We start from the raw sequence: 14,844 nt of genomic DNA on the forward strand, positions 1-14,844 counted from the left end.
AAAGATTAAGAATGTTTTAGTCAAATCACTTTTTTCATGCTTGACTAACAAGCTAGTGCTCTAAATTATTCTTCCTTATCACTTGTACACTGTGGAAATGAGTTCTTTCACATGATGCATTTTCTTTTAGAATTATACAGGATCAAAGTGAAGGTAGTAGCCTACAGAATCAAGCTCTGCAAACACTTCAGGAGAGACTACATGAAGCGGATGCCTCTCTGAAGAGAGAGCAAGAGAGCTATAAACAAATGCAGGTTAGAATGGGAGACAATAGATTTCTATTGTTATTTGGACAAGGAAAAATGACTTTATGCTGTTTCTTAACGTATTTTCTCTTGAGTAAAATTCCGCATTTCAGAAAATTCTGTTTCTGCGACAGAAACCAGATTTTTGAAAAACTAGCTTGATTCTTACTAATTTATTTATTTTTATGTGTTGAGATATAATTAAAATCATTCATGCATTAGAGATACACATCTTTTACTTAATTTGGTTGTGCAATAGCCATTACCATTATTTCATTAAAGGCTAATGTGGGTCATCTTGTTTTTTTTTTTATTTAAGATTTTTCTGATTCCAGTTTAATCTGATTCATTTATTTCAAGGGAAAATTATACATGATATTATTTCGGGTTTTACTCTTAAGTGAATTTTTATGTCTAGTTCAGTCTCAGCTTTCTCTATTGATTCACGTTATAATCAATAATACTGTCTGCTATCTATCTCCACTCTTGGAGTCTGATTCCATTGCGTGAGGAAGGGCCTAAGCATTGTTTTGGTTTTATAAGATTCACAGGTATATCTGATGGAAGTCAGGGTCACAAACCACTCGTCTGGGCTATCTTTTCAACAGGTGAAAATAATTCTACCCTGAAAGTTAATGTCATATAATATGCTTAATTTAAATTTTAATGTTTTTACTTAACACAGTATATCCAAAGTATTATCATCTCAACATGTAGTTAATATTAAAAATTATTAATGAGATATGGTACATTCTTTTTTGCATACTGATTCTTTAAAATATGGTGAATTTACACTTAAAGCATGTCTCAATTCAGTCATTAAGTTTTCTTTGGGAATATTTGATCTCTATTTAGATTTCATAAAATTTATAGGTGAACAAGTAGATTCACATACCCAAGCTTTTCTAAGCATACTCAGAAGTTTTCCCAGAACAAGCAGTTAAACATAGAGTTACCACATGACCCAGCCTACTCCTAGGTATACACCCAAAAGAATTGAAAATATATGTCCACATAAAAACGTGTACACTAATGATTATAGCAGCAGCATTCATAATAGCCCTATACTAGAAGGGATACAAATGTCTGTCAGTGGCTGAATAGATAAATAAACTATGGTATATGCATACAAGGAAATATTATTCAGCCATAAAAAGGAATGAAGGGTTGATACATGGTACCACATGGATGAACCTTGAAAACATGGTAAGTTAAAGAAGACAGACACGAAGGGCCACATATTATATAATTCCATTTATATGGAATGTCCAGAATATGTAAATCCATAGAGAAAGAAAGTAGATTAATGGTTGCCAGAGGCTAGGTGGAGGGAGGAATGAATAGAGGATTTTGTGAGAGGAATTAATTAAAATATTCTGGAATTAGATAGTGGTAATGGTCACGTAAATTGGTGAATATACTGAAAACCACTGAATTGTACACCTTAAAAAGGGGAAGTTTGTAGTGTGTCACTTATATCTCAATAAATCTGTTACTTAAAAAGTTTCCAATAACAGAATTGAGTGTTGTATGTTTCCATTTAAATTAATTACAATGAATAAACTTAAAATTTTAGTTCCTTTGTTGCTTTAAACATATTTCCCACTCCCAATAGACTTCAGCACTAGTCCTCTTGCTCCTTTTCTCCAAAATAGGAGTTGATCTCAGATCAGAAGTTTGTGGGCAGGCTAGACGTATTGGTGGGAGCCTGTAGTCCCAGCTACTCAGGAAGCTGGTGTGGGAGTATTGTTCAAGGCCAACCTGGGCAATATAGTGAGACCCTGACTCTTAAAAAAAAAAAAAAAAAAAAAAGAAGAGGAGGAAGTTTGTAGGCTTTCATTATTGGTATGTAAGTATAAAAGTTTTCTGGCTTCTGACATGGGAGTTGAAAGTAAAGGTAACAATTCTGGGGTATTTATTTCTAAATAGGCTAATAAGTGATAGGCAATGTGTTTTTTAGAGTGTACTTTAAAAGTTTCTTAAGCTAAAAAATGACATTGAATAGTTTATTAGAAAATTTGAAATAGGAGAAAATATTAGCTATGATATTAGAAAAGATATAGCTGTTTACTTAATTCTTCCATTTGTTTTCTTTTTTTTTCCCTTAGGAATACTGTGTTGAGACGTAATTTGTTTTCTAATAGACTTCCTAGTTTCCTGTAGATCTATTAGCCATTGATCAGCTAGTATCAGACCAGACCTAGTATCCAAGTGACCTGGTAAATTTCTTTAAAAACAGATTCCCAAGCCCCGTCTTAGAAATTCCAATTTAGGAATCCTGGGAAATCCTTGGGTGGCTGTATTTTTAATAAACTTCCTAGTTAATTTTGATGCAATGCCATGTTTGGGAGCTACAACCTTAGATTTCCTATTTAGCTTCTAACAAAGAGAGAGTTTTTCCCCTTCCCTGTTATGTTGTTGAGTTGAGCTAATAAGATATCTGAATGGATGGTTGTGAAATATGTTTCAAAGCTAAATGGTATAATAAGTGTGATATAAACATTTATCACAGAGTGAGTTCGCTGCACGCCTTAATAAAGTAGAAGCAGAACGTCAGAATTTGGCAGAAGCAGTTACTGTGGCGGAAAGAAAATACTCAGATGAAAAGAGGAGAGTTGATGAACTACAGCAGCAAGTCAAGCTATATAAGTCGAACTTGGAGTCCTCTAAGCAGGAATTGATTGACTACAAGCAAAAAGCTACTAGAATACTCCAAGTAAGCATGAATCGTACACTCTTGGATGTTAAGATGCCACTTAACTGAGAGACACCTTGAGACTGTGTAGATATTGTGAAATGATGTGCTCATGTTGGTCTGGATGGGCTCCTTCAGGTGCCTTGCTCTACTTAGAAATTTTATAAAAAGGATGAAATGTCTCTTGTTCCTACTGCCTTTTTTTTTTTTTTTTTTTAATTCATTCTGCCACTATCTAGTTCAGGTCTTCAACCTATTACCTTGGTCACTGTGATGATATTAACGTTTGTTGTTAAGCAGCTGTTTATTCTTCTTTGTTGATCCCCTATTGAACTTTTTGCAGTGAAAGCTCTGGACCTCATTCAGCTCTCAGAATCACCTCATCTAGTTTTTTTCTCCTCCCTTAGATCTAAGGTGACCTTACCCTCTACTAAGAAAGATTACAGTCATCTAATGCAGTTTTCAACTTCTCTTTCCTTTGCCTCTCCTATCGGAGGGAAAACGTGTCCTTTCATTTTTTTCTAGGATGATTTTTCTGCCTGTGCATTGATCCCGCTTCCTCCTGCCTCATTAAAGCCCTTTCTCCATAAATTGATCCCCTTTCTTGTGTGTCCCTCTCTGCTGCCTTCCGGTTCAGCTTACTCAAGAGCACATGGTTACTTGGTGGAAGAATGAAGACTAGATTTGGGACTCCTGCCTAAGAAAACAATAGTCTCTTTTATCTTTGTGACTACTTTGAACTATTTCCTTGTCCTCCTTTCTTTCAGTGTCAACACTTACCAGAATTGTATATATGCTGTCTTCATTTCTGTAGAGCTTGTTAACTTTAACTCCTTCATATAATTTCTGTCCCTGCTACATTTCTGAAACTATCTTTTCCAAAGTCTTTAATGATCTAAATATATATTCTTTGTTCTTTTCTTATTTTCCATATACTTGATTTTGGTAGAGCTTTTGGCAGTACTAACCCTCCCACCTTCTTTTTTTTTTTTTTTTTTTTTTTGACACAGAGTCTCACTCTGTTGCGCGGGCTAGAGTGCTGTGGCGTCAGCCTAGCTCACAGCAACCTCAAACTCCTGGGCTCAAGCGATTCTCCTGCCTTAGCCTCCCAAGTAGCTGGGACTACAGGCATGCGCCACCATGCCCAGCTAATTTTTTTTCTATATATTTTTAGTTCTCCAGCTAATTTCTTTCTATTTTTAGTAGAGACGGGGTCTCACTCTTGCTCAGGCTGCTCTTGAACTCCTGAGCTCAAACAGTCCTCCCGCCTCGGCCTCCCAGAGTGCTAGGATTACAGGAGTGAGCCACCGTGCCCTGCCCCTCCTACCTTCTTGAAACTCCTGCCTTCTGTGCCACTAAAACCACCTTGGCTCTCTTTTTGTCATCTTTTCCTGCTGTTTCTGCCTCCCTTGTGCCCTCTTCCTAATCTTCAAGGAGTAAGAGTCCTCTTAAGTTGTCCTAAACTCTCTTTCATTGTTTTTTCTTCCCTTGCATTGTCATATACTCACTGCTTCTGTCTGTCACCTCCATGTGACTTCAGGCATGTCTCTAACTCTAACCTCCTGACCCCAGTTTCTAGCTGCTTGTTGTACAGGCATGGGGTGTCCCAACCTCCAAGCCAGCTTCTCTTTCATTCTCCTGTTTTGGTAAATATTACTGCCATCTGGCAGTAAAGCGTGAAACCTCAGGTCATTTTTGACTCCACTTTTTTCCTTTAGCCACAGTCTCCTGTTGGCTATGAACACCTTTTTGATTCCACCTCCATGAACTATCATATCCATCTCCTCCAAACCCATTTTGCTAATTTTGCTAATTATTTTTGTTATACCACTGTAATCTGTTCATTCATTGACAAGGTACTTATTTAGCATCTAGCTATTCACTAGGCCCTATGATAGGTGCTAAGAGTACAAAGCTCAAAAGACATGTCCTCTTCCATTAAGGGAGTGTTCATTTTAGTGGAAAGAAACTGAGGGAATTGATATAATAAACTTATTGATGCAGTACAGTGGGAGCTTAGAGAAGAAGCCCTTAAAATTTGCCTGGGACTGTCAGAGATCTCTGCACTGAGGAGATGCTGTATGAAGAGAAACTCGAAGGATGAATAGGGAGACTCATGATAGGGAAGAGATTTCAGATAGAACAGCCTGTGCCAGAGCACGGGGGCCTGAGAGAACATGCCATATTTGGGGCACTGCAGCTAGTGCCCTATTGCTGGAGTGTAACGTATTAGAGATTAAGAGATGGGAGATAAAATTCAGTGACGGGCAGAAGTCATATCATGGAGGGCCTTGTACACCATGCAGAAGAGTCTGATTTTATTCGATAGGTGACAGGGGCCAGGGATATTAAAAAATTTGAGTAGCATGATCAAATTAGAGTGTAAGGACTATGGCGGCAATGAAGAGATTGGGGAAGAAGCAGATCTCTGTCTTGTTTGTCGCTGTATCCCTGGCACAGTGCTCGTACTTGATAAATTATTGAATGCGTTAAAGGGCTGAGGGTTGGGATGGTGAGATTAGAGGCATGTAGATGGTGAAGAGGTGATTATAAGAAATAATAAGAACCTGATCTAAGTTTGTGGGACTGAGGATGGCAGACGGGACAGCTAAGAGATGTGTAAGAGATAAACATGTGAGACTTGGAGATTTAATTAGAGGGAGGGGACAAAGGTCAGTGGACTCTAGGGTGACTCCAGGTTTGTGGTTTGAGTGTATGAATGATGTCCCCTGTATTATAAAAGGGAAACCAAGAAAGATAGCAGGTTAAGGTTGAAGGAGAGTATGACAAATTATGGTGAGTTTACAAAATTGATGTGACATTGAAGTGAAAGTGTCAGGAGGGTAATTAGAAATACAGGCCTGAAGCTCAGCAGAGAGGTGTGGGCATTAGCTGTGTGGAGATAGCTGTAAGTTAGGAGGGTAGATGAAATTAACCAAGAACAATATGTAGCCTGCGAGGGAAGAAAGGCTGAGGTCTAAGAACACAGTCTTACACATCAGCATTTACACATTGGGCAAAGGGAGAGAACCTGCAGAAGAAAAATACTACTAAGAAGGGGTGTGGTCAGAGGTTGGTGAGAACCAGGAAGAGACTGATGCCCTCCAGGGAGGCCAAGCGAAGGGAGAGTTTCAAGTGGGGTATAATTGCACGTGGCGCTGTTGTGATGAGGACTGAGCAGAGTCATTGGATTTGGCATCTAGGAGGTCCCTGGGGACCTCCCAAAGGAGAGTTCCAGGGTGCAGTGGGAGCTGGAGATAGGAAGACAAGGACTACTTGACTATGGTCGTGAGGACAGGACAGTTGCTACATGGGGGTGTGAGTTGGGAGGTTTCTGTATTTTGGTTTTTTAAAAATAACTTAAAACTATATAAAATATTCATGTTCATTATAGAAAATTTGAAAAATACAGAAAAGTTTGAAGGAAATGGAAATCACCCATGATTCTACCACATAGAAAAGGAAAAAATATTTTTGATGGAGGAAAGTGACTTTAAAATATTTATATTTAAGGTGAAAGAACTGTTGGTCCTTATTGTTACTGGTCTAGAAACTGGTCTTTGCACATCAAATCTCTTCTTCCAATTCATCCTTTATACCAGGGGTCAGCAAACATCTTCTGTAAGGGGCCAAATAGTAAATATTATAGGCTTTGTGGGCTATATACAGTCTCCTTCACATATTCTTTGTTTCTATTTTTTATAATCCTTTAAAAATGTAAAAACCATCTTTAGCTTGTGGACTGTACAAAAACAAGTCCTTGGACCATGGTTTGTGGACACCTTTTTTATAGCACTGCCAGATTAACCCTTCTAAAATGTATCTCTAGTCATATTACTCCCCTATCGACTGTTTGGTAGTTTGTTTTAGCCTACTAAATAAAATTAAAATCTTTTGGCCTGAAGTCTGGAGCCTCTACAGATTGGTCCTGACATACTCTCTGAGCTGCACCTCACAATACTTCCTTGCAGCCTTTCTGTGCTTTTGCATTTTTATGTTCTGCCCTCTGTTCTCTCTATACTTTTAAAAATCCTGTCCATGTTTCAAGGCCAGCATAAATGCTGTCTTTCAAGTAAAGCTTCTGCTTCCTCAAAAGCCGTTTCTCCTCCTCAGAATTCTCCAAGTAATCTGACCATATCCCTCTCTCAACTTGTTTTTCTTCCCTTCTACTGGATACTTGTAACTTCCATTTTAGTTTCTAAGGCAGAGGGTACTGTCTAGAGTAAGAGACATTGTCTTTATTGTACTTAACACAGTGCCAGCCCATTATAGGTGTTCCATAAATACTTCTGGTAGAATGTGATGGAAATAAGCATGGGAAGAAAGTATATGAGAAAAATCTTATTTATAATAAGTTTTTAACTATAGCATGATCATGGAGACTAAAATCCAAGGACATGGTACAGCAGGCTCTAATTGCATTTTTGTCCTATGGATTTAATAATCTGTGGACTTTCTTTGGATATAATAATTGGAATGTTTCCGTGGTGGGTTAGTTTCTGTATGGTAGATGATATTTAACATACAAGCTAATCTTTGCTTTGCTTAAACATATCTCTTTTTTTAAATAATAGTCTAAGGAAAAATTGATTAACAGCTTAAAGGAAGGCTCTGGTTTTGAAGGCCTAGATAGCAGTACTGCTAATAGCATGGAGCTAGAAGAACTCCGGCATGAGAAGGAAATGCAGAGGGAGGAAATACAGAAGCTGATGGGCCAGATACATCAGCTCAGATCTGAATTACAGGTAAGATTCATTGCTAAGATTCATTCATAGATGCCATTTGCCCCTAGTTGTTAACAGTTTGAGAGGTGATAGAGTCTATATTTTGGGGTAAAGGCATTAGTGAAATAATGTTTGAAAGTTGTGCTGGAATATTAGTTACCACATAGAAGTGAATCTAAAACAATTAGTTTCTTATCCATTGATTGACTCTAAAATTATGGGAATAAGAAACATAAGTAATCAGATTCATTCAATCAACAAATACCTGCCAAGTGCCTGCCTAGGCTTGGAGTTATAACAGGGAGCCAGACAGACTCTTCATATTTATGGATCTTACATTCTAGTGGTTAGAAACAAATTAGATGAGGGCTTGTGTGTGAAACTGGGATGTTTTCTGATATTAGAATGGGCTCAGGGATGATCTTTTAATTATACTTTTATCCATAATCTTATAATTTATAGTTTATATATAATTATATTTAGTCTAAAATAAAATTGAGTCATTCATTTTGCTTAAACATGGGGTCTTTGGCATAAATATCATAGGAGGGAGTGTCTGAAGATGAGAGAAGGTAAAGTGCAAGATAATGAGCCTTCTTAAGAAAAAAAAAAGAAAAAGAAACTTTTTGTAAGGAATTTCATCCATGCATTAGCTCTGCAAGTTGTTGATTTGTAAGACTTATGTGAACTACAAAAAAAAGTGTGGAAGTTGTGAGAATGGGATATCTTGTCTAGAACATAGACTCAAATATCAGACAGACCTGGATGTAGATTCCATCTTTGGTATTCAGTAGATGTTACTTTGCATGAGGCACTGCATCTTGCTGAGCCTTAGTTTTCTCATCTGTAAAGTACAAATAAGCAAAGCTTCTCTTGACCATAAGGGATAAGAATGTAAAGGGCCCAGCATTGTTCATGACATGTAATAGACCCCCCGGTAAATAATAGCTACTGTTACTTCTGGATTTATTCTTATTCATTAAACAGAATTTTTTTATCTGTAATTTTGAATTCCAACGAATTTGGTCCTATGAAATTAGGGCATATGCTAAACTTACTCATACCTGTTCCATGTCTCTTGAGTGAGATTATGAAAAATATGATTTAAGATCTCATCCCAGCATCATTAATGACATTGACCCATTTTCTTACTCCATCTCAAAAGTTTATGAAAACTATAATAAACACTATTTATTGGGTCTAGCAAAATGGATAAATTGTTAATAATTACAGTAGCTATCATTTACTGAGTACTTAGGTTCTAGTTACTACACAAGCACTTAACATATTGCCTCATGTTTATTCTTTACCATAATCCTGTAAGGGAGATGACAGTATTCTCATTTTATAGTTGAGGAAATTTAGGCATAGAGAAGGAAAGTAACTTGCTGTGAGTCTGGTAAAATGGCAGAGCCAGGATTAGAACCCTAGTCTAACTCCAGAACATGTGTTTTTAACCACTGTGCATACTGTCTGTCTCTCAAGAATTCACCTGATTTAGTCAAATTAGTGACAAAGATTAATCTACCTTCTACTAATCCTGAAAGCTCAAAGGTAGGGAAAAATAATTGTAATTACTGGTTTTTTCCTCTGAATCCACAAAGTTGTGTAAATTGAGACAATTGCATTGTGATTATCTGGGAATGTTGTTAATCTCAATTCTTTCAAACAATGTATGAAGTTCCAGAATTTTTGGAGATGAGTATAAAACAGATTGTACCACAAGATAAAAAGCAAAATTAAGATGTTAGTTTTAATCTCCTGTAGTACCGTATGAATAGACTCTTGCTTAACCCATATAGGGAAAATACAGAACCTAGAGCTATGTTCTTTGCCACTAGGAGATTTGACAGGAAGTACAGTAGGTATCTTTTGAGTTTGAAGAAGCGAGTAAGAAATATGGGAAAATATAAAAATCGGCAACACTAATAAAGCTAAAAGAAGAAAATTATATGCTAACCTCAGTTGATATGGGAGAAAAGTTACAGTCTTACCATATATTGATCACTGGGACACACGTGCACATAAAAACTTAATTATACCTGCAATTTCAGGGAACTAATGCAGTGAAGTCCTTTTTAGTGTTATATTCTGTTCTTTTTGAAATTGTTAGCTTTTGAATAGAAACATAAGTCTTCTAATGAGCCACGGTATACTCGTAGTCATGAAATCAGATGGCTATGTGCTGCGGCAGTTGTAGCATCCTGCTCGTTCCGCTCTCTGTTAGCTGTAGTATAGAATGGTGAAATTATATATTCCTTATAGGCTGAAACCGTGACTCGATCATCTTCATTGCTCCATGTCTGCTGAGCTCAGTTCATGGCACATAACGGTTGCTCAGTAGATGTTGAACTGAATGGTTAATTATTGCTTTTATATGTAAGATTCTTCTTTATAGGATGTAGAGACTCAGCAGGTTAATGAAGCAGAATCAGCAAGAGAACAGTTACAAGATCTGCAAGACCAAATAGCTGTACAAAAAGCATCTAAACAAGAACTAGAATCAGAACTGGACCGACTGAAGCAGGTGAGGATTTTAGATTGATGATTACTGAGGAAGACTCTGCCCTCTGGTAGTGATTTAAGGAGACCTAGTAAAGTGAAGCTTACTGAAATTCTTACAGCATGAGCTCAGACTTTATAGGTCCCTGCCACTGTTTTTGGTTTTTTTTATTTTTGTTTTTAAGAGACCGGGTCTCACTCTGTTGCCTAGGCTGGGGTGTAGTAGTGCAATCACAGCTCACTGCAGCCCCGAACCCCTGGGCTCAAGTGATCCTCCTGCCTCAGCCTCCTGAGTAGCTGGGACCACAGGCACATGCCACCATGCCCAGCTAATTTTTTTTTTTATATTTTGTAGAGATGGGGTCTCATGATCAGGTTCGCGACCAGAGTGGTCTCAAACTTGTGGGCTCAAGCGATATTCCCACCTCAGCCTCCCAGAGTGCTGGGATTACAGGTGTGAGCCGTCACTCCCAGCCCCGTTTTTTGTTTTTTAACAGATGAAAAATAGAGGCACAAAGTAGAGGTGACACTTGCCTGATACTATACAGCTAATAGAATAGAACCTAGGATCACTGTCTCAGAGCCCAGAATCCTTTCTACTACCCTGTCTGTATTTTTTTATTTCTCCTTGTATAGAAAACTTAAAAACATACTAAATATCGGTCAGTTGATTTTCATAGTTTATTACATATGTACTTTGTAGGAACAACAGTAAATATTTAGTGGAAATACAAATACAATATTAGTGCCATATTAACTGCTCTTTTCTGCTTGAGAAAAAATAGACTGTTCTTACAAATCATGTTTAAAATTATATTTTTTTGTTCAATTAGCAGTTGTCTGCTCCCCCAGCCAAATTATTTTACTTTAATGTACTTATGTAATAGTTTTAATAGCACAGGTAAACATATTTATAGCCACATTTTCAGAATAAAATTTTGTATCTAATATTAATATCACTAATATTAACATTGTATATCTAATATTACTATCATTAATTTACTGAGTACCTACATTGTTATAGTACATACAGTGCCTACATTTAATATATATTACCTTATTTGATACTCACAATGAAATCACTGCTATTCTCATTTTGCAGAAAGGAAAGCCACTATAATTCTTAGTGTATCACTTATAACATTTCCAGCTTTGTGTTTTTAAATTCTTTGAAGATTCTTTTCGTATTTTTCATTTCTGAAACTGGTTCTATTCTCATAAAAATATTTGTTTTTATTATGAAACTAGTACTTAAAATACATTTCCTAAGTAATAAGAGAAAAACTCACCAAACAGCAACCTGCAGGGTACATCATAGGTTGTTTTAGATAATTAAGTTATAAGAGTAGCTGTCCTTTCAGAAATTGAATTTTAATTTATTCAAAGAACTTTTATATATTAAAAGGCAGCAATTTGATGTTCTTGATGGTTAGTGAGATAATTTTCATTTTATTGTGGCAGATGGTGTTGCCGCACCTCTTCCCAGTACCCTTTTTAAAATGAAGGAGTTAAATAAAGGAAAATGGAGCTGAATGTCCCTGTGAGCTGTGTATTTAGTAATCAGATGTTTTAGATGTAAAGTGTTTAATCTTGGGATCGACTAGTCCTTTAGTGCTCCTTATTAACTTAAGTAATTTCAACCTTAAATTTTTACTAGCCTAGAATTTGAAAGAAATCAGGCATACCTCCTTGTAAAGTGTGATTCTGCTACCCTAGTTACCTGTCTAATGGTCTCTTTTCTCACTTATCTCAGTTTTTTCAATTTATGAAATGAGCAGGTTGAGCTTAGTGTCTAAGGGAGTCTCTAGCAGTTTACTTCTTCTGTATCACCTTTACTGCTTCAGACAGCTCCTGTGTGCTGCTGCTTTACTCCTTAAGCTTTTCAAAATAGTAACTCTAATGACTCTTTTTTCCCTGTTCTACATTGTATTTCAGTGATTTGGGCATATTTTTGGATTGGCATGTGCTTTGCTCTTAGATTATGAGCTGACTCTGACTCAGTGTATCTGTTGTACAAACCACCAATGCATTTGTGCAGTTGTTAGTAAATCTGCAAGTATTTCTTTTTTTCTCTCTCACTGTCTTCTATCAGCGCCAGAGAAAAATGGGTACAAGATATTGCCTAATACAAATAAGCACAGGAAAAGCTGTTCAACATCATTGTTAAGGAAATGCAGATTGAAATCACAATGAGATACCACTGCATACCCACTAGAATAGCTGCACTTACAAAGACTGACAATACTGAGTTGTTAGCAAGGATGTGGAATAACTGGAACTCTCTCTTATTGAGGGTTGGAATACAAAGTGAATGATACAGCTATTTTGAAAGCAATGCAGAAAACAATTTTGGCAAGTTTTTTCCTTTAAGTTGAACAAATACTTATGATCCACCAGTTCTATTCTATCCAGCAATTCTATTCTTACGTTTTTACCAAAGAAAAATGAAAATACAGGGCCACATAAAGACTTATGCTTGGATATTCATAGCAACTTTATTCAGAAAAGCTGAAAACTAAAAAGAACCTAAATATCCATCGGGGGTGAATGGATAAACAAGTTACAGTATATCCATGCAATGAAATATTATTCAGCAATAAAAAGGAATGAACTGTTGATACATGCTACAACATGGAGGAATTTCAGACAAATTATGCTAAGTCAAAGAAGCCAGACACAAAATATGACATACTATATGGTTCCATTTATATGACGTTCTGAAAGAGGTAGAACTATCGTGGTAGAAAGCAAATAAGTGGTTGTCAGGAGATGAGGGAAGGGGATTGAATGCAGAAGCCACAAGAGAACTTCTTGAGGTGATGGAAATGCTCTATGTCATGATTGTGATAGTGGTTACACATTTGTCAAAACTCATCTAATTTTATACTTAAAAACTGGTGGATTTTATTGTGTGTAAATTAGACCTCAGTGAAGTTGATTTTTATATAATGGTATTGTCTGATAGTATAAAAAGGAAAAATTAAGGGCCCTAACCTGAATTCATTCGCAGTTGAATGTCTGTGGTTCTTTTCTTTCTTCCACAAAATAATTTATTGATTTTTTTTTCAAGTGTCCCCCACCACTTAGTGTGATATCAAAATTGGATAAAATTTTTCCCTGTCTTTTTAATACTTACATGTAAATTTTAAAAGACAAAGTGAATCTTCCATTCTTATTTTTTAAAATCAAATATTTTTCAAAAGCATAATTTTAATGGCTCTATAATATTCCACAATAGGAATGAACTATAATTTGTTTAGATATGCTGCTGGTCTAGAACCAAACTCTATTTTTATTGTTGTTTTCTAAATTTTTTGCTGTGATTGCCCTGGAATGAACATCTTTGACTTTAAATCTTTGATTCTTTCCTTACATTAGATTTCTAGGACAGGAATTACTGAATCAAAAGCTATAAATCTTTAAAGCTCATAATATATATTGCCCATTTGCTTTTCTGAAGTTTTTATTAATTTGTATGTAATGATAAAATTCCTGTTTGCATTCTTGCTCACATTAGATGTAGTTAAAAATACATTTGTTTCATCAATAGCTTATATATGGTAACTTATTTAATTTACATTTCTTTGATTATTAGTAAGATTGAACATTTCCTCTGTTTGTTACTAGAAGTATTCCTGAGGAAAAGGATACATTACATTTGTGATTTTGGCAGATTTTGCTAAATTTCCCTCCATAAGGTTTGTACCAATTTGTAATCTCACCAATTGTCTATGAGCATTATTCCCCCACAATACTGGGGAAATTCAGTATATTATCAAAATTTTGGATTTTTGCCAATCTGGTACATGAAAAATGATATCTCAGAGTAATTTAAACTTACATTTCTCTGAGTAAGGCTGAGCATCTTTTCACAGTGTTTAGGAGCCATTTGTAATTCTTTGCTGAGAACTGTTTTGTTGTTGTGTTATTGATCTTTTTTAAAAATCAGTTTGAGGACCTCTTTATATGTTGGTGAGATTAGCCTTTTGTCTATATGAATCGCAAATAATTTTTCCCAGTTTGCTATTTGTCTTTTAGTTTGCATAGGGCTTTTGTTTTGTTTTGTTGCCATGCAGAAGTTTAATTTTGATGTAGTCAGCTTTATCATTCTTTTCTACCAAGGCTTCTGGATTTTCAATCATGGTGTCCAATGTTCTGAAATTATAAAGAAATTTGCCTGTGTGGTTTCCATCTAGTACTTTCATGGCTTCATTTTTGCATGTAAATCTTTGCTCTATTAGGAATTTATTCTGGTGTGTGAAGTTAGGTATGGATCAACTTTATTTTCTTCCATATGGCTACCTAACTGTCCCAGTACCATTTTTTAAAATAGTTTGTCTTTTCTTTATTGATTTGAGATGTCATTTTTATCATTTCCTAAAATTCTCAAGATATCTAAATCTGTTTCTGGATTTTATTCTCTTCTATTCATCAGTTTATCTGTTTATGCATTAGAACCACATTGCTTTTAATTTCTGAGATTTTATATGTTTTCATATCTTTATAACTAGTTCCCCTTTTCAGCATTTTCCTGGGTGTTCTTTCCTGCAGTTTTCCATGTGAGCTCCAGGATAACCTTAGGTAGCTTTAAAAAAAAAAAAAAAGAAAAGAAAAACGAACTCTTGTTTTTGTAGAGATCACATCAAATTTATGAATTAACTTGGGGAGAATTTATATC

At 35.9% G+C, this 14,844-nt stretch overlaps 1 protein-coding gene across 4 annotated transcripts in view; it reads left to right on the forward strand.

The window, feature by feature from the left end:
• The window catches only part of GOLGA5 (golgin A5), a 37,983-nt gene that overhangs the window by 10,466 nt on the left and 12,673 nt on the right, over positions 1 to 14,844 (forward strand). For 3 of the 4 annotated variants that reach the window (XM_069465237.1, XM_069465240.1, XM_069465239.1), the window contains exons 5-8: positions 131 to 254; positions 2,758 to 2,961; positions 7,515 to 7,685; positions 10,063 to 10,191. In XM_069465237.1, the coding sequence (XP_069321338.1) occupies positions 131 to 254; positions 2,758 to 2,961; positions 7,515 to 7,685; positions 10,063 to 10,191 (628 nt within the window). The remainder of the gene's footprint in view (positions 1 to 130; positions 255 to 2,757; positions 2,962 to 7,514; positions 7,686 to 10,062; positions 10,192 to 14,844) is intronic. The other variant, XM_069465238.1, reaches the window with a different exon arrangement.

Source organism: Eulemur rufifrons, chromosome 2 (genome assembly GCF_041146395.1).
Source record: "Eulemur rufifrons isolate Redbay chromosome 2, OSU_ERuf_1, whole genome shotgun sequence".
NCBI lineage: Eukaryota > Metazoa > Chordata > Mammalia > Primates > Lemuridae > Eulemur > Eulemur rufifrons.